At 35.0% G+C, this 26,807-nt stretch overlaps 1 protein-coding gene across 5 annotated transcripts in view; it reads right to left on the minus strand.

Moving 5' to 3' along the window:
• LOC143255895 (glutamine--fructose-6-phosphate aminotransferase [isomerizing] 2-like) overlaps positions 1-26,807 on the minus strand; it is an 81,162-nt gene that overhangs the window by 42,339 nt on the left and 12,016 nt on the right. For all 5 annotated transcript variants that reach the window (XM_076512286.1, XM_076512285.1, XM_076512284.1 and 2 more), the window contains one exon: positions 3,191-3,298. Coding sequence is in view for 3 of the 5 variants with exons in the window: in XM_076512284.1 (XP_076368399.1) it covers positions 3,191-3,298 (108 nt within the window). In the remaining 2 variants the exon portion in view is untranslated. The remainder of the gene's footprint in view (positions 1-3,190; positions 3,299-26,807) is intronic.

The following is a 26,807-nucleotide window of genomic DNA, read 5'->3' on the forward strand; positions in this document are numbered from 1 at the left end:
ACCATGTACAGGAATCCATACCAAGGGGAAGTTAATCAGATCTAGCACTTTATTCAGAACCTGCTGTATACGTTTGGTCAAAATCTATCCATCCAATCTTGATATCCTGCCCACAAGTTAAGATTGGACAGGTGATGGTATAAGTACAAACAATATTCCTTATTCTGTGATGCTTTGTGGTGAGGACATAAAAATTCATGTTGTCTTAAGTAAAAGGGAAACTTCATCATACAGCTAAAATCATTATATGCTAAAGAAAAAAAAATTAGAAAACAAAACACTGACAAATAGGACACCCTAAAAGAAAGCATAAAAGTAAGCTTGACTTGTGTCTGTAACAAACAGAGAGAATAATAATTTTCAATTAATTATTTTTGTTGTTAAATGAAGCATACTTCACAATTTTAAGGAACGTGTTACAAACTACAAACACCTGATGCCAATTAATGAAATGAAGCAATGCAAAAAATTGCAAAACACTTATATTTCCAATAATATTTTGACAACTAGCTGCTTTAGCCATCTAAATATGTACAAGTCCAACCACCCAACATATTTCAGTGGACACTGTGATAAAACAGAACTATATGGATGGCCATATGTTAGATCCATTGAGAGGTCTACTACCTTTTGTCCAAATATCATCTTAGTAAATGGTTTTCTTACACAGATCATGTCTCCAAGCCTTGAATTCTGCACTAAGAATCACTTGATTCTCTAAAGAGTTTGATATGGTCTAACTGTTGTTGAATTGTTCCAAGTCTATATTTGTTATGTAATTGATTTCAATGCCATCCAGACTTACAACAAACATTGAACCACCTTTATCTGAATCCATCCATTCCAGATGAAAACACACATTAATCCTTTAAGAATGTGCTTCAAGTCCTCTTTTATTTTCCTGATATGAAATAGTTCTGCAGACACATGCCAAATATCAGCATCTCTACCATTATACAGCTCAGATACTTCTAGTATCTGAGGAAAGCCTTAATAATTAACTCAAAATCCAAAGATATATGCATACTTTCTCAAGGTGAAGTATGCAGTAGAATCCCAATATATCTAAGAATATGCATCGTTGTTGCATTCTATATGTATCAGCCTCTAAGTGACACCAGTAAGCCTTATTGGTCTAGAAGGTTTCATATTACTCCAGAGATCTGTAGCATCAAGATGAGACTCTGGTAGTTTGGTATAATAATATCACAGCTCCTACTGACAAACTGTCCACCATCCATCACTCTGTTCATTACTATACTTGGTCATAGGTGATTGACCAAAGCATGGCAAATCCTGGAATAGTCAACAAATATCAAGGAGTCCAGTACAGACCATCCTAACTAGGCTCAGGTTGCTCAAACTGATTATTGTCATCATGAATTATATTTGATATCCTGTACTACTGCATGAGAAGTAACTAGCAGAGGGTAAGCCTAAACAGCTTCTTTCATCCTCAGGATACAGCAATGCTGGTGAAAACTCTTGATCTAGAATAAGTCCTCTTTCAGTTCCTGACACACTTAAGTTGTATCATTACTAAAATCACAGCTTCTTCCTTACTACCGTGAGTTCTTAAAAAGTGTATTTTCATTATCACAGATTAGAAACTCTACAGTAACTTCAGTCAAATAGAACAAAGAACATTCACAATAAACCAATCCTCCATGAAGGTACTAAGTAACATTTAACGATTTCGAGTGTGGAGATCTATGTACATTGACAATGAGCATGTTATCTATAAATAATATGAAGCAGACTTCAGAAATGAAGGAAACATGTACAAAATCTTCATTCTTACAACACAGGAAGCCAGAAATTTCCATTTATACTGACCATTTTTATGTCCAGTCAAGCATCAATAGTTGTATAAACTTGAAAAAATATCAGACAATATTTATAAAAACCACCCTTTTAATCAACTTTTAAATTATTTCTTTCAATAATTACTTCATTATACATTTTCAACAGATGGAAATATCCCTAACTTCATATCAACTTATTCAGACCATTCTATCACACACAATCCAGATTAGCATTGAGATACAGATTTGGCCAGTTGGAAGTAAGAATTCTATGATACAGTCAATGTGGTATTTAACTCTAGCCTAAGGCAAGGCTTAAATACATGTTTAAGACTATTTACATCCTGTTCAGTCAAATTCAAAAACTTGAGAGTAAAATTTTTCTTAATACTATACCAGTAGCCCTTATAATTAACTTAATTATCTGTTTTGAAACATGAATAGTTTAACCGGTTTCAGTATAAGACTTCTCTAGCAGTTGTCTCAGACAATGAAAGTAAATGATAGACATAAGTAAAAATTGTGGCTGAAACCATGCAGTTTGTATGAGATATTTACCATTGTAATATAAAATTATATGTTCAAGTCTAAATATGTTTACTAAAGACCTCTTTAAATTCTTTTATTTATTTTTTTACAAATCAAATATTGTTACTAATTTCTTTTACCTGTCATAATAGCACACATTACAGATCATGAAAAAAAACAGTTAAATATAGTTTGCTGATTTTGCAATTTTTAACCCATTCTGCAGCTATTCAATTACCTGAAAATATACCAGATTACAGAAGATATTGTTCAACTGTTAGTTGCAGGCCAGTACACTTACAAGTATGTTCATATGAGCATGTATTACCTACAAGTAAATAATTTGGGTTAAATGCATCAAAAACATTCATACGTTGTGGCCCAGTGAAACTTAGCTATCCACTCATATTCTGACCTTTGCTAAAAGTTTAATTTAAAACTTGAGTTCAATAAAAACATTTTCACCAACAGAACTTTTTTTAAGTTTTTAATAAATAAAACTTTTAATTTCCTATTGATTGTAGCTTCACATGACAAAATATGGATTTTTTAAATAATTTTGTTGGTATATGTTTCTATATCTTATTGTGAAAAAATATTTATCAACATTCAAAAATTATTCATCTTTTAATTTCTTTTTAAGAGCCAAAAAATATTAAAGTGTGTTCACTGTACTGATTCTGATGCAACATAACATTGTCTATCTACAAAAAAAACACCTTAAGGTACTATGATAATGAACTCAAAATGACAAAGTACATTTAGCCTTCACCAATACTTAACTTTATTATATACACCTGCTACTCCTATTTAGTTTAACACATCACTTCAGTTTGTATAAGAAGTTATGTACTTACCTGCTGAGTCATACCCACGGTATTCTAGTCTCTGTAGTCCTTTAATAAGGCATTCTAAAATTTCTCGTTTTGTGCGTGGCTCCAAGTAGTTCAAATATGCAAAAATTCCTATTAAACAGTTAACAAAATATTTTGCTAAGTGATATTGTAATATTACAAATATTTTTTTTATCAACTCCTGTGTAGTAACTTTGATTACAATAAAGTAAACACAGCAATGGTGAATGATTAAATGATTTGAAATTAAAAAAACAAAACGTATATACATATATACATTTATTGGAAGTGAAGGGTGACAAGAAGATAATATGAAATGGGGATGTTCCAGCAAATAAATAAGAAAAAGAATGTTCTTAATGTAATAAAGCACAGTGGCATAGACAGGTTTTCCACAAGGAAAGAAGAGGCAAAAAATTAAAAAAGCTGAAATTTATCTAAATTTTTAATTAAACGGTCATTAAAACAAATCGAATCAACTGTAATAGTGTTATAGAATATTCATTTTTTATATTAAAGGATACAAAACAAATTTATTATATATAAAAGATGAAAAATAATATGGGATAAATATGTTTAGATTTTTCAGGGTGGGTGAGGCCCTTTGGCTGTGACTCTGATAAAACATCTTAACCTTATAATAGAGTAAAGAACACTATTACTACTAAAAGTGTATTGCTGAAAATATATTATTTATCAATGCATCACCAGACATTTCTTGAATACTGAGTAGTAAGACAGCTGGACAAAGGTTCAAGCCAACCAATCCCAGATTAAGGTATGGGTTTACTAGGCTAAAGCCCAGGGTCTCACACTAATTAGGGGTCTCAAGCTATGACTATAAGTGTATTGCACATGGAGGTTCTGTCTTGAGGGGGCCTCTATAAGTTGAAAAGCCTAGGGCCAATAAAACCCTTAATAAGGCACTGAAGCCAACGATTCTCGAATATTGGTATTTGAAATTTTAAATACTAGAATTGAGGGAGAAATATTCTGAAACACAGTAAAAGTTTCAATGTCATGGTAACAAAATCCTTTGCCACTGGGCCCTGTGAGACCTAATTAAATCACTTTTCTAGAATTGATTCTTTACTCTTTTAGTTCAAAGAAATTGTTCTGCTAGGGACCTACTAAACTGGATATTTAATTATAAGCTACAATAATAGCAAATTTTACACCAAACGTTATTATTTTAATACCTACAACATTTAGATTTTAGACCCACAGTATAGTCATCATCATGAAAGAATTACATGACTGTAGCTTCTACCCCATAATAACTCAAAACTATGAGTCCAAATGTTGCAACTATTAAAATACAAACTTGCTATTTAAAACTTACTCTTTTGTATTTTTTAGTTAAGAAATAATTTCATGATAATCGGTTGTATGTGAACAGACACAGAAGAATCTGTGAAACAGCGTTTTGTTTCCAAACAAAACTTGTAACAAACTGTAGATAAATTGTTTGTTTGAAATTAAGCACAAAGCTACACAATGAACTAATTGGTAGTATGTGAACAGACACAGAAAAATCTGTGAAAGTGTTTTGTTTCCAAACAAAACATGTAACAAACTGTATATAAATTGTTTGTTTAAAATTAAACACAAAGCTACAGAATGGGCCTTCTATGCTTTGCCAACCACGGGTATCGAAACCCGGATCCTTGCTGTGTGAATCTGGAGAGGTGCCGCTGTGTCACTGGGGGTGTATATAAATTAAGATATAACATATAGTGTCTAATATTTAACATTTAATACATTACTTTAACTTAGTAAAACATTCGGAAGTCTGGAAGTGTTTAAATTAACCGCTAGCGGTAGCTATTTGCTTTGATATTAAAGTTCAATTATCCAAACCCTAGTAGCCGTATTAGTGAAGATTTCTAAGGGATTTTTTTAAATCCATAACCGAATTTGTTGTGTAATACTCAATTCTTTTTACGGTATAATGTGTGGAAAGGGTATCATCGAGGTCGTAGACGCGACGAACAATGACAAAGGCCAAATGCGCAAGTACTAAGGTGACGCTGTCGTGCGAACAAGATTTTCGCGACGATAACCCAGCAGCAATAGCAAAATTAATTATCATGACGCGATTTAAAATTGAACATAAAATATATGGTTTTTGCACTTCAAAATGCATAATTTTGGAATGTAAAATGATATGAAACTTTAAAAATTAAAATACACGAAAAACAATTCTAACAATAGCGTGGTGCTTCCCAGTAACTCGGGAGAAGCTAGTTCTAAAGGCTATTAACACTAAAAATCAGATTTCGTTCCCCGTTGTGGTCAAAGTATATATAATCCGTTGTGCAACTTTGTATTAACAACAAACAAACACAAAAATCGTTTGAAATAATATAGGATGTGAACTTAAAATTCAATATATATTAAAATATTCATAAGAAAAATATTTATAAATTCACTTAAACTAGCAACGAGAAACAAGTAGCAAATAGAAGAACGTAAAAGTAAAAAAAATATTATTGTTTCGTTCAATTTCACTCTAATATACTTAATTCACAATGGACTGTACACGTGTAAGTTGTTAAAGTAATTACACACAAACAAAGTAAAAAATTATGAGACCCCCGGTCGTGAAAACAATGACCCAAATTTAGAAGAGAAGAAAAAAAAAGCCAGAGCCGAACAATGGATTGGAAGCGCCAGATTACATAACCATAATACAATAATACAGTCTAAAAATGGTTCTTCTTCTGATTAAATAATATACTCATAGTGAAATCTGTAAAATGTTTTGCCAAGAACACAAACATTGAAAGAAAGGAGACTGCTTCTCTTGTGGCGATTGTGGATGCTCCTTACCTTTGTATTCATTCATGCTCGAATAAAGCAAATCATATTAGGTGGAAGATAAGAAATGATGCTAGGTGTGTAGAAAGAAGAGTAAGAAGAAAGACAAGTGATTTGATTGGTCAAAATAGAATTAGATTACAAGAAAGACAAGTGATCTGATTGGTCAAAATAGAATCAGATTACAAGAAAGCAAGTTGTATGATATTGATTCTGGTGAAAATGGAAACAATGAAACCTCTAAAACCATTACTGCTATATACGGCTGTATCTTTTTTCATACTTCATGAATTTCAAATATGAAAAAAATCTGAACTGTAGAGTAAAGTAGTTTATTTTTACCAATTAGTGTATTCTGAGATATAATACTTCAGAATTTGGCGTGACGCTTGTAGGGTCGGTTTTTCGTGATCAAGGATCTAAAATCAAACGGCACCCTGTTTATCAGGTACATCCGCCTTTCTCAACCTTTTAGATAACAATTTCTGATTCGCTGTCTCCCTAATCTGTTGCACTGTATCGTGTACCACGAAAGTGAAGGGAGTTCTAATATCCGTCATCGCAACCCTTATAATCTACACGTTACAAAGTGTACTGGCTCAAGCATTAAATAGTACCTTAGTAAATACGAAAGCGTGTCTTGATATCTTTATAATAATGATAACAATGCTGTAAATGCAACTAGACATATACATCAGTGATGGTATATTATCCTTGGAAGCCTATTTTTTGGAGTTTTTTTTCACCCAACGGGCATATTATTTAACCAACCTAAACCAAGTTTACATATGCTTTTGGTTCAGTAAGAGACTAGTTTCCCACGGCTCTTGGTATTTGTTTAATACCAGGGTATTTATTTTCAACACAAGTATCTCCAACCTCAATATAATACGTACGTCAAAAGTAAAGTAACCAGATAAAGGGCCTTGAATAATCTAAGAGTCCCACCGTGCTCCGTTCTTCTAAAAAGAAGATTAAGAAAATCGGAAAGAAATAACGTTATTAAACAAGAGTTGCCAAAAACAAATTAATAGATTTAAACAACACTCTCTGTATCAGCAAAATTAATTCTATAGGGTGATTGTACCGATTCAATAACATTGTAAAATATCCTTTACTCAATTATATTTATTTTCAACTTTTCCAGACTACTTTAAATACTCTAAAGGCGAATGTAATTAATTTTAGAAGCCCTCAGATACGAGTGTGTGTTTGTGTGTGTGTTTTTCTTATAGCAAGGTCACATAGGCTATCTGCTGAGCCCACCGAGGGGAATCGAACCCCTGATTTTGGCGTTGTAAATCCGTAGACATACGGCCGTACTAGCGGGGGGCCCCTCAGATACGAATTAATACACCACAGGAGGACCTATAACACTATATAAAACTATACTTTAATAGGTATGCTTTTGGAAGATGTTCTCACTGAAGTTTTTGTCAAACATTAAGAAGAATTGAGCTTTTTGTTATCTAATCTTATATCCATCAAAGTTGCCAAAGTGTTGATTAGAAACTACGAGATAAATTAAATGGAAAACATGAACGTTCTACTGATACTTTCAACTTCGAACACTGAGAACAAAATACTCAGCGATGTGTGCATAAACATCCTTAATTGTTGATGATGGCGCCGTAAGTACACACATATGGCGTTTGGTCTCCAAGTGCTTCAACTTTACACAAGGTTTATGTGAAACATCTAATCTAAATAGCCTACATTAAGCATTCATTAATGTTTACTTTCAAAGGTTCCTGTTCCATTCAATGATAAACAAACGGAATAAGAGAGAAAGTTCAGTTTTTGTTTGTTTGTTGTACAAGTCGTAACATTAGTGACAAATGCATTGTTTGTTTGTTTTTCACTCAGGCATAATTTATTTAATGTTCACACAAGTTTTTATTTTATTCACAATTTAATGATTTTAAAAGTGTATAGATGGAGTCAGCAATTTAAAAAAACATTAGATCCAGTTTTTACTTGTTTTCCAACAGATAGACTATAATCTAGTGTTATAAAAGAAAAAGAAACCGAAAGTTCAATAAGATTGAAAAAAGATGCTGAAACTCAATTTTAAAAAATCCACCCTGAACTAACGTTCATTCGATAAAAGTGTATAGATGGAGTCAGCAATTTAAAAAAACATTAGATCCAGTTTTTACTTGTTTTCCAACAGATAGACTATAATCTAGTGTTATAAAAGAAAAAGAAACCGAAAGTTCAATAAGATTGAAAAAAGATACTGAAACTCAATTTTAAAAAATCCACCCTGAACTAACGTTCATTCGATAAGAGGTCGGAAAAAGCTTAGAGTGAAATCACTAAATAATCAGTAGCACCCCTGCGAATGAAACATAATAATATTTTAATATTTTTAGAATCACAATTTCGATTGGAAATTAAGAGTAGAATGTTTCTATCTACATGAAATTTAGTAAGTCTGAAGGTTGGAAAAAAAAACTGGAATTTTTCACCTGAACGACACTGTATATGTACCTGGATTTAAGGATCCGATTACAGACCCCTAGCACAGGAATTCTCAAACTGTAGTCCGTGAAATTTATGTCGGTGATATGCGAAATATTAACGTAAAAATTATAAAATTTGAAATAAGTTCTGTGTGAGCTTCTCCAGTATGTGTAACATATACACACTGTTATCTTAATTTCTAAACTTGAACTTCGCATGTATAGAATTGCCTGTGCGCTCTTCCCTTCAAACTGACAAAATCACACCAGATATTTTCAGTTATACCACAAAAAACAAACAAATATTTCCTATTACCAGGTAATTGTTAAAATATGACTTCTTGCTACTGAATTTTTCGATTTGCTTTAATTAGGCTCGGATTTGTACTTCAAAAATGTTTAAACAAAAAGTGGCAAACGAGCTTGAAAAGTTCGAGAACAACTGCCCTAAAACACAGGTATGTCCATCCCTAATTTGCAATTCTGATTAAAGAGAGGTAGCCACTCAGCAGTATCCACCACTATTAAGACTTTGTTCGGTTCTTTGAAAAATAATGCGATTTACTGTCACTTTTACAGCTCACAAACGAAGTATGTTCAGTGGCATCATGTCTCCAACGTTAGATCCTTTGCTACTCAACCCGGCACGTAATTACTGGTTTTTAGTTCAACATCTTCAGAAAGTTCTATAATAGAGAGTTGGCGGGGGTGAAATTGATGGTACCCGGTATGATAGAGTTGTATAACCAGACTATTACTTGCATTTGTTTTACTTTAAAAGTAGGTTTTACACAATTTTGCTCGTCTAAAAAGTTCCCTAGTTAGAAACACGGCAATTTTATAACTTTTAACTTTCCTTAGGAACTAATTGCGTCAAGTAAAGAAAAAGTTTTTTTTGTCTGATTCTACTGCATAAATATCAACGTGCTTTTTAATTAGTAAGCTCAGTTATTCTTCTAGGCAAATCTGGCAATAGTTGAGAATGGACTCGTTAACCTTCACTGTCCGTTGACCAACTGAACTAACAAGCATCCATCATTGTTTGCTTAAGGCCCGGCATAGCCAGGTGGTTAAGGCACTCGACTCGTGATCTGAGGATCGCAGGTTCGAATCCCCGTCGCACCAAACATGCTTGCAGTTTCAGCCGTCGTGTAGCTTTGCGCAAAAAAAACAACAAACTGTTTGCCTATGTTAGAAACTTGAGTTTATTGTCATATTTAAAACAATATTGGGGTCTGGGAGAGCACATGTCAGATTTTTTTCTTATATTTGAAGTATACTTTACCAGACCTTACTTAAGCAAAAGTTGCCACAAATTTGTCTTAGCATTTTAGGATAATTCTAAATTGAAGTATGCCACTTTGATACATAGTTTATTCTTTCCAAACTTCTGTTGGTTGCTTAAAGATATTTCAGTCAAATTAGCAAGAACTTTTAAAGTTTAAAGCCTTGCTTTCCCTGTAGTAATGAGGCCAGTTATTATGTTTTATAGTTTTGTTTCTTTAGTACGATGGAAGTTCTCCAGTGACCACAGAATTAACATTTACTTTTTCGTTCGTGTGGATTTGCCTGCAAGTTTAGTTTATTGAGTAGAAATATTAGTTTGCCTCGAGTGAACAGTGAGTTTGTTTAGTGTACTTAGTATGAGATTTTCCCTATGACCATTCTAAATACTCATACTCGCTTTATTACCAACTCGAGAATCCCTAAAATGTATAAAGCACAATTTCTTGTAATTAAAACACCCTTTGAAAAAACGATCACCATACATCATTTGTATAATAAATAAGGCTACATTACCAATAGAATGATCCAGATATTGATTTAACATATATTTCACGAGATCAAATAATTTAAACGCGCAACAGTAGGAGGCTTCTTAGCGTGTAAAGAAATAAATTTGAAACTAAAATTATATAAAAGTAAAGAATAACTTATTTTCACATTTAAGTCAAAACTTGTCATCAGCAGTCACGAACAATATGAGTGATGACAGTTTTCTCCGAACATGTTTATATCTGTCTGAGCAATGACAAAACATTAACAAATACCACCGCTAAACTATGAGACCATGTAAAAAAAAAAAAAGACAATCTCAACCTACATTAGCTGAACAACACACCCCTGTCGAATGGCTTCCCATGTTGACACAAATTTGATCGTTTATTTGTTGGTAAACGCAAAGCTACAAAATAGGTGTGATTTTTCATCACAGGTATCAAAACTCAGTTTCTAGCGTTATAAGCCTACAGACTTACCAATGCACCCCAGAAGAGCCCCAATTTTATAACAATGTTAGTACAGAAAACAGTGGATGATATTGAACAGGAAATTATTAGAAATGACTTTTACTGGATTTCAAAATACGTTCTTATCAGAGAGAAAATTATTATAAATGACTTTTATTGAACTTCAGGATACGCTCTTATCCAGCAGAAGATTATCAAAATGACTTTTTTATTGAACTTCAGGGTACGTTTTGCTTAATGTAATGTTTACTACAACATATATGTTATTCAGAACAAAGTAAAACATCTGTCAAGAAGAATGCATTGCTGGCCAGAATCTTAAGGCCAATAAAAATAAAGAAAAAATATGCATTTTGCATTCTTAGAGTCAACCATTTATTTGAGTAGAGCTTCAAAAGATGAAAATAAGAAAAGAGAAAATAAAAATTAAAAACTTTTTATACCATTTAATAGGGAAAATGTAAACACTATGAAATTAGTCCAAATACTAGCTGGTCAAAAGATTAAGACCATATTGAAACGAAGCGTTAATCGGTAAACACGTAACGAAAGTTAGTCATTTGTGTTCAAGCATTAGCGTTGTCAACATCTCTCACTGACATCTTCTGTGTTACATCGGGTAAAAACATGGCAAAGGCTAAAAAGTTGACAGAGTTTGAACGTGGCAGAATTGTCGAGCTGCAAAAGCAAGGTCTCTCTCAACGTGCCATTGCTGGTGAGATTGGGCGTAGCAAAACTGCTGTTGCAAATTTCTTTAAAAAACCCTGAGGGATACGGAACGAAAACTTCAAGCGGTTGGCCCAAAAAAATTTCGTTAGCGTTGAGTAGGAGGATTCGACGGGTTGTCCGGCAAGACACCAGCCGATCGTCGAACCTCATTAAGGCCCTTACGGACGCAGAATGCAGCTCAAGAACAATAAGACGGCATCTACGAGAGAAAGACTTTAAAAACCGTAAGCGTCTTCAAAGGCCACGCCTCCTTCCACACCACGAAACACCTTTTGTTAGGCATTTCCTACCCTGTCTAGGACTTCTTTTTGGTATGGTCTTAAACTTTTGACCAGCTAGTATTTAGGCTAATTTCATAGTGTTCACATTTTCCCTATTAAATGCTAAAATAGCTATTTTCATCTATCGAAGCTCTATTCAAATAAGTGGTAGAGTCTAACAACGCAAAATGCATATTTTGTTTTATGTTCATTGACCTTAAGATTTTGGCCAGCGGTTTATCTGTAGCCTGTGGAATTTGTGTATTGTAGTAACTTTATCGTTAACGTTACAAATATTTCAATGCTAATATAAATGAAAATAATTAATTTTGACTCGGTTGAAAATGATAATAATAAATTCTAGAAAATAAAATGAAAAAAAATATTGAATCAAAGTATATTTCACATAAATATTAAACTTACATTTTATCACTTATTTTAAGTATATATTTGTTTACTGTTTCCTTTTTAGTTTTGTACTAAACAGTGGCACTTGGTGCAACAAAACCAATTAAATAAATAACGGTTTGGTAAAAAAGAACTGGTGTGTGTGTGTGTGTGTGTGTGTGTGTGTGTGTGTGTGTGTGTGTGCCTTTTGGTGAGTTAGCGGTATATTTCCGGACTTAAAAACCAGGTTTCGATACTCTTTGTGAGAACAGCATAGATAGCTCATTGTGTAAATTTGTCTTTAAAAAAATACACATATAAACATACATACCAATCTTTTGTCGTTTTCTTTTTTTTTTCTACTCAACATACATGATTATTTTAAGTGAAATAACCAAAAGAAGCCCAAATGGACCCGTTTGGTTCTGTGCTTTATCTCGATTACGGTCGGCTTACTTCTTACTCAGGCCCGGCATGACCAGGTGGATTAAGGCGTTCGACTCGTAATCTGAGCGTCGCGGGTTCGAATACCCGTCGCACCAAACATACTCGTCCTTTCAGCCGTTGGGGCGTTATAATGTACGAGCAATTCGTTGGTAAAAGAGTAGCCCAACAGTTGGCGGTGGGCGGCGATGGCTAGCTGCCTTCCCTCTAGTCTTACACTGCTAACTTAGGGACGACTAGCGCAGATAGTCCTTGTGTAGCTTTGCGTGAAATTCAAAAACACAAACAAACAAAACTTCTTACTCCGACCACAGGCTCCTGCAACGTTCTCGCCTTCACTTTGCCTACCAGACTCGCATTTATTATCTCAATACAGGCAACATTAGAGAATTCACCCCTAAATAAAAGTCAGCCACTTAGCAAAATAATTGCCAGTGTTAAAGGAAAAGGAAAAGCAGCCCAAAATAATATTTTTCAGGCAACTTCCATGATAGCCTCTGATAACACACAGTACATGTTCTAATGGGGACCGAATCTCATGCAAACATAAATTATATACTGTGTTTGCAAATTAAACCAAACAACTAACAGGATATAATATACGTCCCCTAGAGATTCAGCAGTAGATATGAAAGCTTACAACGCTGAAGATTGTGTTTCGATACTCGTGGTTGCCTGGTTATGACACTAGACTCGCAATCTGAGGGCCGCGGGCTTGAATTCCCGTAACATACTTACCCTTTCAGCTGTGGGAGCGTTAAAACGTAACGGTCAGTCCTACTGTTCGTTGATAAAAGAGTAGCCCAAAAGTTGGCGGTGGGTGGTGATGACTAGTTGCATTCCCTCTAGTCTTACACTGCTAAATTAAAGACGGCTAGCGCAGATAGCCCTCATGTAGCTTTGCGCGAAATTCAAAAACAAAGAAACAATCGGGTTAGGCACATGCGCAAATAGCTAATTACGTAACTCCGCTAAACAATGGATAAACATATGAAATAACTCTAAAAAGTTCTCAATTTTTTTACCTTAAAACACTGCCACGACAGTTATGTATATCGTAATCACTTCTCATTCAATGTTGTTTACAAACAGATTATGAGTTTCATTTACCATTCTTCGTCACGTCAACATATCACGTACAGTTACTGTTACCAGGTGTCAATTAGGCGTAGTTTTGTTACAGATAAGGATATTTACTTATAGTTAACGCATTGTGTATTTCCAACGATATCTCACTGACTGACTGAAGCTGAATTTGTTCAGGTTAAATATAATTTCATAAATTGCGTAACACGAAATGGTAAAGGTCAATCACGTGTTTAATCAAATAAGTATTTAACAGAAATGCAAGAAGTTTGAACAGATAAGTTTCAGTGCAATTTCGTGTCACAATAATGACTAAATACAAAGTTAAGTGTTATGACACTAAATCACAACTGAACATCATATAATATCAAAACTAAATGTAACTCACCCAAGGTTAGATTCCTGGACAAAGTAGTGAGCGGCCAGCATCATACAACATGCAGAAATAAAACTAAGTTTCTTTAAGGCAAAGTCACAAAATGGACTATATTACCTTTTCCCAACAAAAATATCGAATTCAAATATTTAGCGTTATAAGCTCTTAAACACTTTTGCTGAACCACTGAAATGCGTCAAAATTTGAAACTTTCAAAAATTAGCCCCCTGTGGCACGGCGGTATGTCTGTGGACTTGGAACGCTAGAAATCGGGGTTTGATACCCGTGATGGGCAGAATACTGATATCCTATTATATAGTTTTGTACTTAATTAACTTCAAACAAGGAAACAATCAATAAAAATAATTTTAAAACAAATAATCAGGTGAATAGAAGCAAGGAGAAATAGTGTTCCACCAATAACAGTGTGTAGGCAGCATCAACCAGTGTGCCCAAAAAAGAGCGATGAAGTGTCATGTTACAAAACGAAGTAAAGTATTGTAACAAGATCAGAATTCATTTTAAATGGATTACAAAACCACCACTAAATTACACACGTACCCAGAAGAGTTCGAGAAGGTTCTGCCGAACCCTCTATTTTTTGTGTTGTAAAAAGAATATATTATACTTATATAGTTATAACGTAGTTCTTTATAGTATTTAACGTTTTCTGCATAGCTCACATTCTTCTGATGAAATATTAGAATTTTCTTATGTGTTTGTTTCGGACAATATGCGTTAGCTTTTGATATCGAAAGGTATCTCACCTCCACCCCCACCCCCTTTCAAACATTCTACGTACGGACCTGTAAAGTTATGCAGTACTAATCTATAATTCAAAGGAAAATTTGATTTGTTTTGAATTTCGAGCAAAGCTACACGAGGGCTATATGCGCTAGCCATCCCTAATTTAGTAGTGTAAGACTAGAGAGAAAGGCAGCTGGTCATATCACCACCCACCGTCAACTCTTGGGCTACTCTTTTACCAACGAATAGTGGGATTGACCGTTACGTTGTAACTCCCCAACGGCTGAAAGGGCGAACATGTTTGATGTGACGATTATTCGAACCAGCAACCCTCGGATTACGAGTCGAGTGCCTTAACCACCTGGCCATGCTCGGCCTCAACGGAAAATAACGTTACTTCGTCAAATATTAATAGGCTTTGAAGTTACAAACACAATTAAATATAATGAAAACTCGCAGGTCTTACAGAACACGGCAAGATATTAGCAGAAAAATATATATAATGAACCTAACAAATCAATATTTATTTGTTTAAAGTTAAGCACAAAGCAACACAATGGGCTATCTGTATTATGCCCACCACGGGAATCAAAACCCGGAGTCTGGTGTTGTTATTCCGCACACATATCGCTGTGCCACTGGGAAGCAACAAATTAATGAAGTAGCATCTAGACTAGTAAGTAAAGTGTTGTAGGGTTATAACACAGTAGCAATTTCAAACAAGATTGTGCAGTTAACACCCATAATTCAGTGTATTATTATGTGCCGCACATTACAGAATATTGCTATTAGCTAAGATATTTCATTAAATATCTTGAGATGCGACACTTAGAGACAATTTATTACGATTGTGTCATTCCAGTAACTACCCTTTATTTATCAATGTCTATTCTGTTGGCATAAAATTAGAGCATCTGTGTCGTTTGTACATTTTCTACTTGTTTAAAGCTTTGATAAATAGTCAAATCTGTAATCTAGCGTTCGTAAACTTACTCAATAAACAATTTTTTGAGATGTAGAATGTTTTACACACAAAAATCATTCAAATAATGTAAGAAATTTGTCGATACTATACGGGCATTAAAGTTTCAGATATTTCCCTAACCGTGGAGGCCCGGCATTGCCAGGTGGTTAAGGCACTCGACTCGTAATCTTACGGTCGTGGGTTCGAGTCCCCGTCACATCAAACATTGATAAAAAGAGTAGCCCAAGAGTTGGTGGTGGGTGGTGATGACTAGCTGCCTTCCCTCTAGTCTTACACTGCTAAATTAGAAACGGCTAGCTCAGATAGCCCTCGTGTAACTTTGCGCGAAATTCAAAACAAACCCTAACGGTTTTAATTTTCAGTTCAAAGCATTAAACAAATAATAGTTATAAAATAATTATAATAACAAGTTGTATGTAGAACTTGTTCGTCTGTACCGAAAGTTTAACGTTTTCAAATTTCAATTCTGTTAAATAGCTTTAATAACTATTTTATTAAACGTATGTAAAAAAGTCCGCTCTTCATAGTGAGCGATAAAAGAACAGGTAGCTATTTCCAACAAAGTTACAGATTCGCTATAATTAAGCCAAGCCAACCCAACCAGAAATGAGGATATTAACTAGACAGTTATAAGACACGTGTTCTTGGAGCATCGACCCACTTAGACTTGTAAAATAGACATTACAATTAATAAATAAGGGCCAGTGGTTTACCATAGTCTAAACCACAAAATCTAGTCGAATTTTCGAATAAATACGATAAAAATTAACCAGTAATACTAGAAAGGTAATGTTTCATACAACAGGATGAAATTCAACTAAATGCATCTACGACTCCAATATATATGAAAAGTAATGTGTAAGATCACAAAAATAATAATAATGTTATTACCAGTCACCTTTTCTTTTATAAGAACATAATCTAAGTATAAAAAGACGCCATAAGGTTCTTCAAGCCTGTTCTTGCAACCCACCAATAGGAAAAGTGCAAATTTAGCGCCCTCTTTACTTTTCAAGAAAACAGCGGTTTTCCTTTTAAACTTCTAAGACTTGCTAACCTATGCTAACGCCAACGGCAACTAAATTCATAAGTCAGTCACCTGTTAGAAAAATAAACCCTCTTTTACTAGAGCACAGCTTGTCTTTTCCAGATTTTGCACGTGTAACCTTTCGCCCAGTTAACTTCGAAATAGATCAAAAATAAATCAAAGGCCTTTATCATATCGATTACGCAGATAATCTTATAAACGTAATTAAGACTCTCTTATTTTACCTAGAGAAAAAAAAAAGATAAAGTAATAGATATTAAGCACTTCCTGGAACCATCCCAGAAGCTTTTCTCTGAACCATTTCATTATTTATTTTCAACTTAATCCATAGCCTTTCCTAGTCCTGTAAACCTATCAACCGATTTGTTAATTTAAAATTATGACACTTATCTTTTATTCTTCGAGAAAATAGTTTGAATCATTCTTCCTTGTTATTATTTTCTGCTTTGTAGGAGCAATGATTATCTTGAATTAATAATAATAATTTATCTTCAAAACTTTAGGATCAGTCCTGTATCACCTTTTAATTCGTTGTCCTAAATTTCTTGTTTGTTTGTCTTTTAGATCTGTCCTATATCACCTTTTACTTCATTGACCTAAATCCGTTTGTTTGTCTTTGAATTTCGCGCATAGCTACAAGAGGGCTATCTGCGCTAGCCGTCCCTAATTTAGCAGTGTGAGACTAAAGAGAAGGCAGCTAGTCATCACCATATACCACCAAATCTTGGGCTACTCTTTTACTAACGAATAGTGGGATTGACCGTCACATTATAACGCGTCCATGGCTGAAAGGGCGAGCATGTTTAGTGTGACAAGGATTCGAACCCACGACCCTAGGACTACGATTCGAGAGACCTAACCACCTGGCCATCTCGACCCCCAAACCCCTAACAACAAATTGTTTCTGGTGGCCTTAAAATTGGTTTTCAAAATATTTTGAACCAAAATTTCATTTCTTTTTATTTTCAGGTGTAGCAAAACATTGAATCTAATTATTCAATAAAATTTTAAATAACATTCAAAGATTAGAACAATATTTATACCGAACTGTATTTTCGGTGGAAAGGATCAGTTCGCAAACTTTCATAATTATGAGTCTTGCTTTGTAACTTTCCTCGAAACTACTTATTTGTTGTCGTTCTCTATTTTATTTTGATGCATAATAAGTCTAAACATTGTTACAATAAGGCAGCATTTTTAATACTTCAGTTTTCAACTAGAAGTTCAAATGATTTTATTTAAATAAAATATTCAGTTATTGCTACTACCTCCCTCGCTCCCCAGCTGGTACAGCGGTAAGTTTACTGATTTACAACGCTAACATCAGGGGCTCGTGTCCCATTGGTGGACTCAGTAGATAGCCCGATGTGGCTTTGCTATAAGAAAACACACACACACACACACTACCACCCTCCACCATTTTACGAGTTCAGAGATATTCTTAAGTGCCAACGTTTGGGAAAGGGGCCAGTTTCCTTGCACAGTCATCAGTGGGAAAAGGGTGTTAAGCCCCCTCCTCATATTAAAACCCTCTTAAGAATGAGTATATTCTACAGTCTGTATTGTATTTTGCTTCTTGTGTTAATGTATATTGGACTAGAACGTAATGGATCCCACCTATTTTCAGAACTGGTCGGAACAACTAACTCAGTAAACATGACCTGTTCGATATCACTTCCGAGTTCACTCTCGTTTCGTGGCAGTTTCCAAGACTGTGACCTAAATCGTACCCTACGCGAAGCGTAATGCACTCGCTCCTTTGGTCTAAGGTCTCTTTTAGGGTGTCCCATTGCTTTAGGCGAAATATGATGTACCCTAAATGTACTCTTCGATTAAATGAATAAGATATTTACATTTTCCGGAAAAGATTTCATCATCTTAATTAAACTCATCAGTCGCTGCTGCGTTAAAAAAGACAAACAAACATAAATGCCAGAAGTTACTTGAGAAAATATGTACAGATCTGGTTTTAAACAGAACGGTTAAACAGTTACTACTTAACAAAATGTATAAAACGCTAAATTTACTTATGTTTAAATATCAACGCGAAAAAAACAGAACATAATATTGTTGGAGTTTAAGGAAAGTAAGCCATAATTTAGCCAAATCTAGCCCAAAATAAATTAAATGTATCATAGGTGTTTAGAGTAGATTAAATGCAGGAGACTCTTTATTTTTAAGATGGGAAAGAGTTGTTACTCAAACTAACAATTTAATTCTTGTTGTTTTATGATATTGCAATGGTAAAAGAGAGAGAGAGAGTTCCGTTACAGAATACACATTAGGAAGAACCTGGTTGGAAAAATATTAAGGTGAACAACCTTAATTCTTTTGAAATAACAGTATCTTTAAAAGTTATCGTTATTTTTATTACAATTATATGACTATATTTTTACAAAACAAATAATATGCAATTAAAGTTAACTGTTAAAATAACTGATTAATGTGAAACGTCCATTTTTGCTGGTCACTGCAATTTTGTTTTTTTTAAATTAATAATATCGTGCAATATTTTCTTAAGTAATCCCCCTCTTACAGTCAAGATTGGTGTCCATGGAGATATTCTGATTTAACTTGATTTTATAAGTCCTAAAGCAAAACTATATATATAATTTGTTCCCTACAAATCTATGAGTAGTTTTGCTTTCTATAACTACTGTCATTATTTAATACTCTCGCACAAACTGGTTATTGAGGTTTGGTTTGAATTTCGCGTAAAGCTATTCGAAAGCTATCTGTGCTAGTCATCCCTAATTTAGCAATGTAAAACTGTAAGGAAGGCTAGTCATTACCACCCACCGCCAACTCTTCGACTACTCTTTTATCAACGAATAGTGGGATCGACTGTCACGTTATAACGCCCCAACGGCTGAAATAGCGAGTATGTTTTGGTGCGATGGGGATTCGAACCCGCGACCCTCAGATTATGAGTCGAGTGCCTTAACCCGCCTGACCATGCCGGGCCGATTGTTCTGTGACTGACTCGGTGATACCTCGATCTTTCTAAACACAAATTATTCCTAAATAAGATTTTCGAAGTAAAAAAGAGTAAAAACACTAAATATTAAATAGGTGGGAAAAATCTTTACTTCACAACACATTCAGTAACAACACAACTTATAAACACAGTGAAAAGATATTTTTATCAAACATGCTAATATGTAAGAAGCGTATCAAACCACTACGAAACGTTTAAGCAAACATTAACAACGCTACAATCGCTTACGTGGTATCATTCCAAAGAAATCTATTTGGGGTGGAGGACACATTCTTCCATGGGGCTCTGTATTTCGAAGTTTACCTTCGTATTTCGATTAGAACTTGTTTAACTAATGATGTTTATTGTAGTAAAATGCAATTTAAATGAGTTAATGGCACGTTTTTTTCCAAAAATAATGTTTATCATCAAAGCTGTTTACAACATATAAAATATGCATCTGTACAAAACTATCGTGAACTCAGTTAAAGGCCGCTTATTATATAGGTGTGGTGTGTAGCCTAGTTTTGCGTCAGTTATTTATACAGTATAAATCCGGAAAGACCAAACTCGACACACTTCCGTTAAATGGGGATACAGACACTAGCTTTAAAAAAACAAAACAAAAAACAACAACAAATGTATTACGTGTCCTACGAGTGGTCAGTGTTCCCCCTAGTGGTCTGTGTTGGCGTAAAATCATTTCAGTGTAATAATTTAAATGTTTAATGTTGATAACTTGTATTAACTCCTTCAGTTTACAAAACGAATGTACATTTTATTACCTTATAAAATATTCGATTCATACTGTGTATAAAATATACCAAAAGATGTTCAGTATATTATGGGTGATAACACAAAACACTGGGAATAGCTAACATGCTATTTGCTTTTTCCAGTATCGGACAAAAATGCTATATGCTTTTCCATACGTCTTGAATTCCCGATAGATTAAATGTCACGTCTAAAATAACCGTATTTTATTGAAAATATGCTTAGACACAAACTACTAGTTACAAATACGTTTACTAAAACTACTTTTTCAAGACATGGTGAAGATGCGTATTCACTAATTATGGCATCCTTAACTTTATGAGCGAAGAAAACAGAAACCATGGTCATATCAAAGAATTGTTTGTTTGTTTTTGGAATTTCGCACAAAGCTACTCGAGGGCTATCTGTGCTAGTCGTCCCTAATTTAGCAGTGTAAGGCTAGAGGGAAGGCAGCTAGTCATCACCACCCACCGCCAACTCTTGGGCTACTCTTTTACTAACGAATAGTGGGATTGACCGTCACATTATACACCCCCACGGCTGGGAGGGCGAGCATGTTTAGCGCGACGCGGGCATGAACCCGCGACCCTCGGATTACGAGTCGCACGCCTTAGCGCTTGGCCATGCCAGGCCTCTATCAAAGAAAGAAACCAGTCCAAAATGCAGTTTATCATTAAGCGTGACCCTTCTCAATCAAATCTACACGTTCAAGTACTTTGGGACAAGGATTAGATCAGAGGGCAAAATTACGTCAAGAGCAGAATAGTACAGGCTAAGACAACGTTTAAGAAGATGAAAAATATATTGAATAACAATACTACATTAATGAAAGTGTGCAAAAGATTTCTTAGCTGTTACATCGAACCAATCTTGATGTATAGTTGCGAATTATGGATAATAAAGAAACAAATGTTATAATCGCTTAGTGCGACTGAAATACGATTGATTAATGCGTAGGTTTCCTACAAAGACCGGAAAACAAATGAAAAAGCTCTTCACCAAGCAGAAAAAAAAAATTGTTTGTTTGTTTGTTTTGGATTTCGCGCAAAGCTACACGAGAGCTATCTGCGCTAGCCGTTCCTAATTTAGCAGTGTAAGACTAGAGGGAAGGCAGTTAGTCATGACCACCCACCGCCAATTCTTGGGCTACTCTTTCACCAACTAATAGTGTAATTGACCATCACATTATAACGCCCCCACGGCTGAAAGGACGAGCGTGTTTGGACTGACGGGGATTTGAACCTGCGACACTCAGATTACGAGTGCCTTATCCACCTGACCATGCCAGACCATGAAACAAAAAATAACACTGATAATAAAAGTGCGAAAAAGATAAGCTGAACTGCATTCTTTGGTCATGTGATGAGGGAAAGTGGTTGGAACATCTAGTAACAGCTGGGAAAGTTGTGGGGCAAAGAAGTTGAGGTAGACAGCAACAGAAGATATTGGACAGTTTAACAATTTGTCAACACAATGAAAAGGTGACTGATGTAACCACAAGTGTCTGGGACAGGGAAGGGTGGAGGGACGTGATCGCCTACGCTACGGAGCATGGCACTTAATTATAATAACTTTGTTAGATGCGTCCCTGTTAATTATGGAGTCCCCAAGTTTATTTGATTAACACCCACCAATTATGGTATACCAAAATGTATTTGACGCGTACCAGCCAGTTATGACATCCGTAAGTTTACACCAGTTATAGAATTCCTAAGTTTAATTGATGCCTATCCATCAATTACAGCATCCCTAAGTTTAATTGATGCTTACCCACCAATTACAGCATCCCAAAGTTTATTTGATGTCTATCTACCAATTATAGCATCCCCAAATTTATTTGATCACGAAATCAAAAGTGAATGGAGAAAAAAATAACAAACAAAACGAATTGATAGTACACATCCACACTCTTATTAAGTAATAATTTATAATAAGGCAATGATCCTAAGTGATTACATGTTTTGTGGTATTTCGCGGAAAATTATAGACTAGAAAGAAGTCAGCTAGTCAACATCACTTACTAATAACACTTGAACTACTTGTGTGTTTTTTTTCTTATAGCAAAGCCACATCGGACTATCTGCTACGTCCACTGAGGGGAATCGAACCCCTGATTTAAGCGTTGTAAGTCCCTAGACTTACCGCTGTCACCAAAGCAAACTGCCTTTTTCAGACCGAATAGTGGAATTCACCAGTCACTCTTATAACGCATTCACAGCTTCAAAGTGCAGATAATGAATTCTTTGTCTATTTTTTCGATAACAGAATTTTAGCTCTACAACAAAGCACTAAGACGCGCGCTACATACTAAATAATATAATCAATTTATGTTTAAATACAACGATTTCCGGACGTTAATATAGTAGAAAATTAAGATATTACAGAAAAGGAATTAAAATAACAACTTGGGTCAAAAATACGTGCGATGATCCAAATATGAAATAAAACATTTTTGAAAAGCCTTTAAAATCGGAGTTTTAGGATCTTCCAATTTAAGGAATCTTCATTTTTTGCATATATATCTGGGGGCAATATATATAAATTACATATTGTTTTTATTTATCGTTTGTTTACGCTTACTTATAGAAACAGCATTTTCCATCCCTGATTTCTTATGAGAGGTGAACGTGTACTTTTTGAACCGACGACGTATACAAAACTTGATGATATCGCTACAATGCTTAATGTATACAGTGTATACAAGTAATACCACGAAAGTGTAGAAAAATATGTAAATATATTCTTCTATCAAAATTCAAATAGAGAGATCATATTAAGATAATTTATAAATGCACTAACATGTTAAATAATCCGACATAAAAACTAACCAATATACACATGTATTATAATTATATAAACACATCTCACACTGTTAACACATAGATGCTTTGATTTTATTTTTCGGTTTTGTGGAATAATATCAACTACCAACTCTCACCTTATAACTGGTTTGTTTGTTTTTTGAATTTCGCGCAAAGCTACGAGGGCTATCTGCGCTAGCCGTAGTGTAATACAAGAGGGAAGGCAACTAGTCATCACCACTCACCACCAACTCTTTTACCAACGAATGGTGGGATTGACCGTCACATTATAACGCCACGACGGCTGAAATGGCGAACAAGTTTGGTGTGACGGGGATTCGAAGGGTCGCGACTCTTAGAATACGAGTCGAAAAACTTAACCCACCTGACCTTGCCAGTCCCTCACCTTATGAATACATACACACAAGCATACACAATATGGTTCAAACTGTTCTTTCTTTACACTGTTGTGCACAGTTTTTACACATATGGCCGCAAGTGTGTATCAACCGAGACGAAGTTCATAAACAATCTGCTAATCCACTTGTAAAACATTTATGGTCCATCTATCCACAACATACCAAATTCACAAAGATATTGATCACAGTTAATATACTTACACTTTACCAATTATCACTTCGGCTGTCATTCACATGAACAGCCGACAAATTATTTACTTTCAAGAAAGGCCTAACCCTACGTATCTTATTAGTCACTTGGTTTCATCTTTTAACACCATCTTGGGCGAGACTCTTCAAATGCCATCACCTTAACACTTGTGGTGTGATGATGGGCTATTTTTTGTAATTATTACTTCATCTTTATTTAGTTACATAAACAATTTCGAGTACACATTACGAAATAAAGCAAATTCTGTCTGAGGCCGAACGAAAACAAAAAGTGCATTTCTAAGCATGATTCGACAAATAATTGGAAGTTAGCAAAATATCAGATTTCAAACTCAGATTTTTGTAACAAATTACTTTTTATTTAAAGTTTAATTTTTTGTTGGTAAACGCTGAACAACAACCGAATGAAGACCCTGGCTTAAGGCTTACAACGTATAATGGGAGTACAGAACAGTTCGTCCATTGCACACTTTCGTATTAAATGACAAACAAAACCCTAAATTAACGCTAATGAATGACTAATCAATCCAATATTATGCCATTTACGAATAAAGGCTATTTGAAAACAATAAAATGAAAAATGCTTTACCTATGTACGAAAAACTTGATATTATACTATACAGTAGCGTGGGAAACGTGGGCCTGACCCCTACTTTTTAATCTATTGCAGTAAAAATTTAGCAAAATAATGACAATTACAACTTAATCAGCTCGGCACGGCTAGGTGGTTAAGACACTTGACTCGTAATCTGAGGATTACGGGTTCCAATCACGGTCACCCCAACCATGCTCGCCCTTTCAACCGTGGGGGCGTTGTAATGTATCGGTCAATCCCACTATTCAATGGTAAAAGAGTTGGCGATGGGTTCCTTCCCTCTAGTCTTACACTGTTAAATAAGGGACGGATAGCGCAGATAGCCCTCGTGTTGCTTTGCGCGAAATTCAAAACAAACCAATAACAACTTCATCCAATACCCGAAACCATCCAGGGTCCTAAGTCATTTTCTGGCCCAACATGGCCAAGTATGTTAAGGCGTTTGACTCGTAATCCGAGGGTCGCGGGTTCGAATCCAGGTCACACCAAACATGCTCTCCCTTTCAGCCATCGGGGCGTTGTAATGTGACGGTCAATTCTACTATTCGTTGGTAAAAGAATACCAAGAGTTGGCGATGGGCGGTGGTGACTAGCTGCCTTCCCTCTAGTCTTACACTGCTAAATTAGGGACGGCTAGCAAAGATAGCCCTTGAGTAACTTTGCGCGAAATTAAAAGAAAAAAGTCATGTCCTGGACCCCAGCTGCAATGATGCGCCTCTGGAACATATTCTTTGGATCTCCTATTTTTAATTTGCCTTTTGCACCTCTGTTACATGTTAAATGTTTGTAAATATCGTAAAATTAATTGTCAAAAGTCCTCGAAGTAACAAGCGTAAAATCCACTGAGCACCCAAACAACTGGAAAAATATAACAGCGTAAATTTAGAACCGTATATATGTAATCAGTATATGTTCTCCGATTTTACACTTTCAGTAATATGATATATAATTTTCCTTCTCATTGTAAACTTTGATTGTTTTATTTGATATTAAGCACATGTAAAAGATTCATAAGAACCGTGTTGTGCCCGCTGGAGTATCAAACCCTGAATTTAAGGGTTACAGTTACTCAAACTTTTCACTAAGTCATCACGGAACATTACTTAACGTCTAACTATAGGATACATTCGACTAAAAATACCAGTGTTTTATTACTTAGCACGTACAACATGTAATTTTGTGATAATTTGATATAAATACGTATGTTCATAATTTTGGTTTAAAATATATCTACATAGTTTTACCTGGAAATCTGATAATATTCATCATTTACTTCTACAATATTCAAAACTAAGTAACACGAAATAACAGCCGAGAATAACCAAATCTACATACATGTTCAGTCTACGAGCTTCAAATCAAAGGATTTCAATGCCTCAATGCAAAATTATGGGCCTGAAACGTGAAAATTACTTCTATACTCGCTTAACGTGCTTGAAATCTTAAGCAATGAAACAAGTATGTGTCATTGAAGAAATATTCGTTAAAAGCTGTATTCCAAACAAGTATGATTCACACAAACTTCAAGCTTCTGTAGTGCTTCCTGGTGGCTCAACAGTAAACTTCAAGACTTCTGCGGTAAAAAACAAGCAAACCAGGTTATGATACCTGTCATGCGGAAAATGCCGAAGGCCGATTATGAGCTATGCGCTTAAACACAAACTTTCTACGGCATATGCCTATATGAATATATAAAACAAACAACGTCCGCTATAGTTTGTGTCCGAGTTTTCAGTCCCGTCAGACAAAAAACAAATCTAATTTTACCTCGTTCTAAAATACTTAGGAACTTTTTCTAAATTATTTGTCTGTCGTATATTATATAGGGTAATGAGACGAGTCCAATGAAAGTACGAACTGGACGGGAGAGGGCTCAAACTAATGCTTATATAAATGATCCGAGTGTTAAATCCCACCCTAGAAATTGAACATTCATCAATTATCTAAACATTGATTATAAAACAAATCTCTGTGTATGTGTGTGTGTGTACTTTCACAGTTAAAAGTAACCCGCTATGGCCAGGTGGTTAAGGCGCTCGATTCATAATCTGAGGGTCGCGAATTCGAATCCTCGTCATGCCAAATATGTTCGCTCATTCAGCCATAGGGGCGTTGTAATATGACTCTTAATCCCACTATTCATTGGTTAAGAAAGTAGCCCAAAATTTGGCGATGATGACTAACTGCATTCCCTATAGTCTTACACAGATAAATTAGGGGCGGCTACCGCAGATAGCCCTCGTGTAGC

This window comes from Tachypleus tridentatus, chromosome 7, assembly GCF_004210375.1.
Source record: "Tachypleus tridentatus isolate NWPU-2018 chromosome 7, ASM421037v1, whole genome shotgun sequence".
Lineage (NCBI taxonomy): Eukaryota > Metazoa > Arthropoda > Merostomata > Xiphosura > Limulidae > Tachypleus > Tachypleus tridentatus.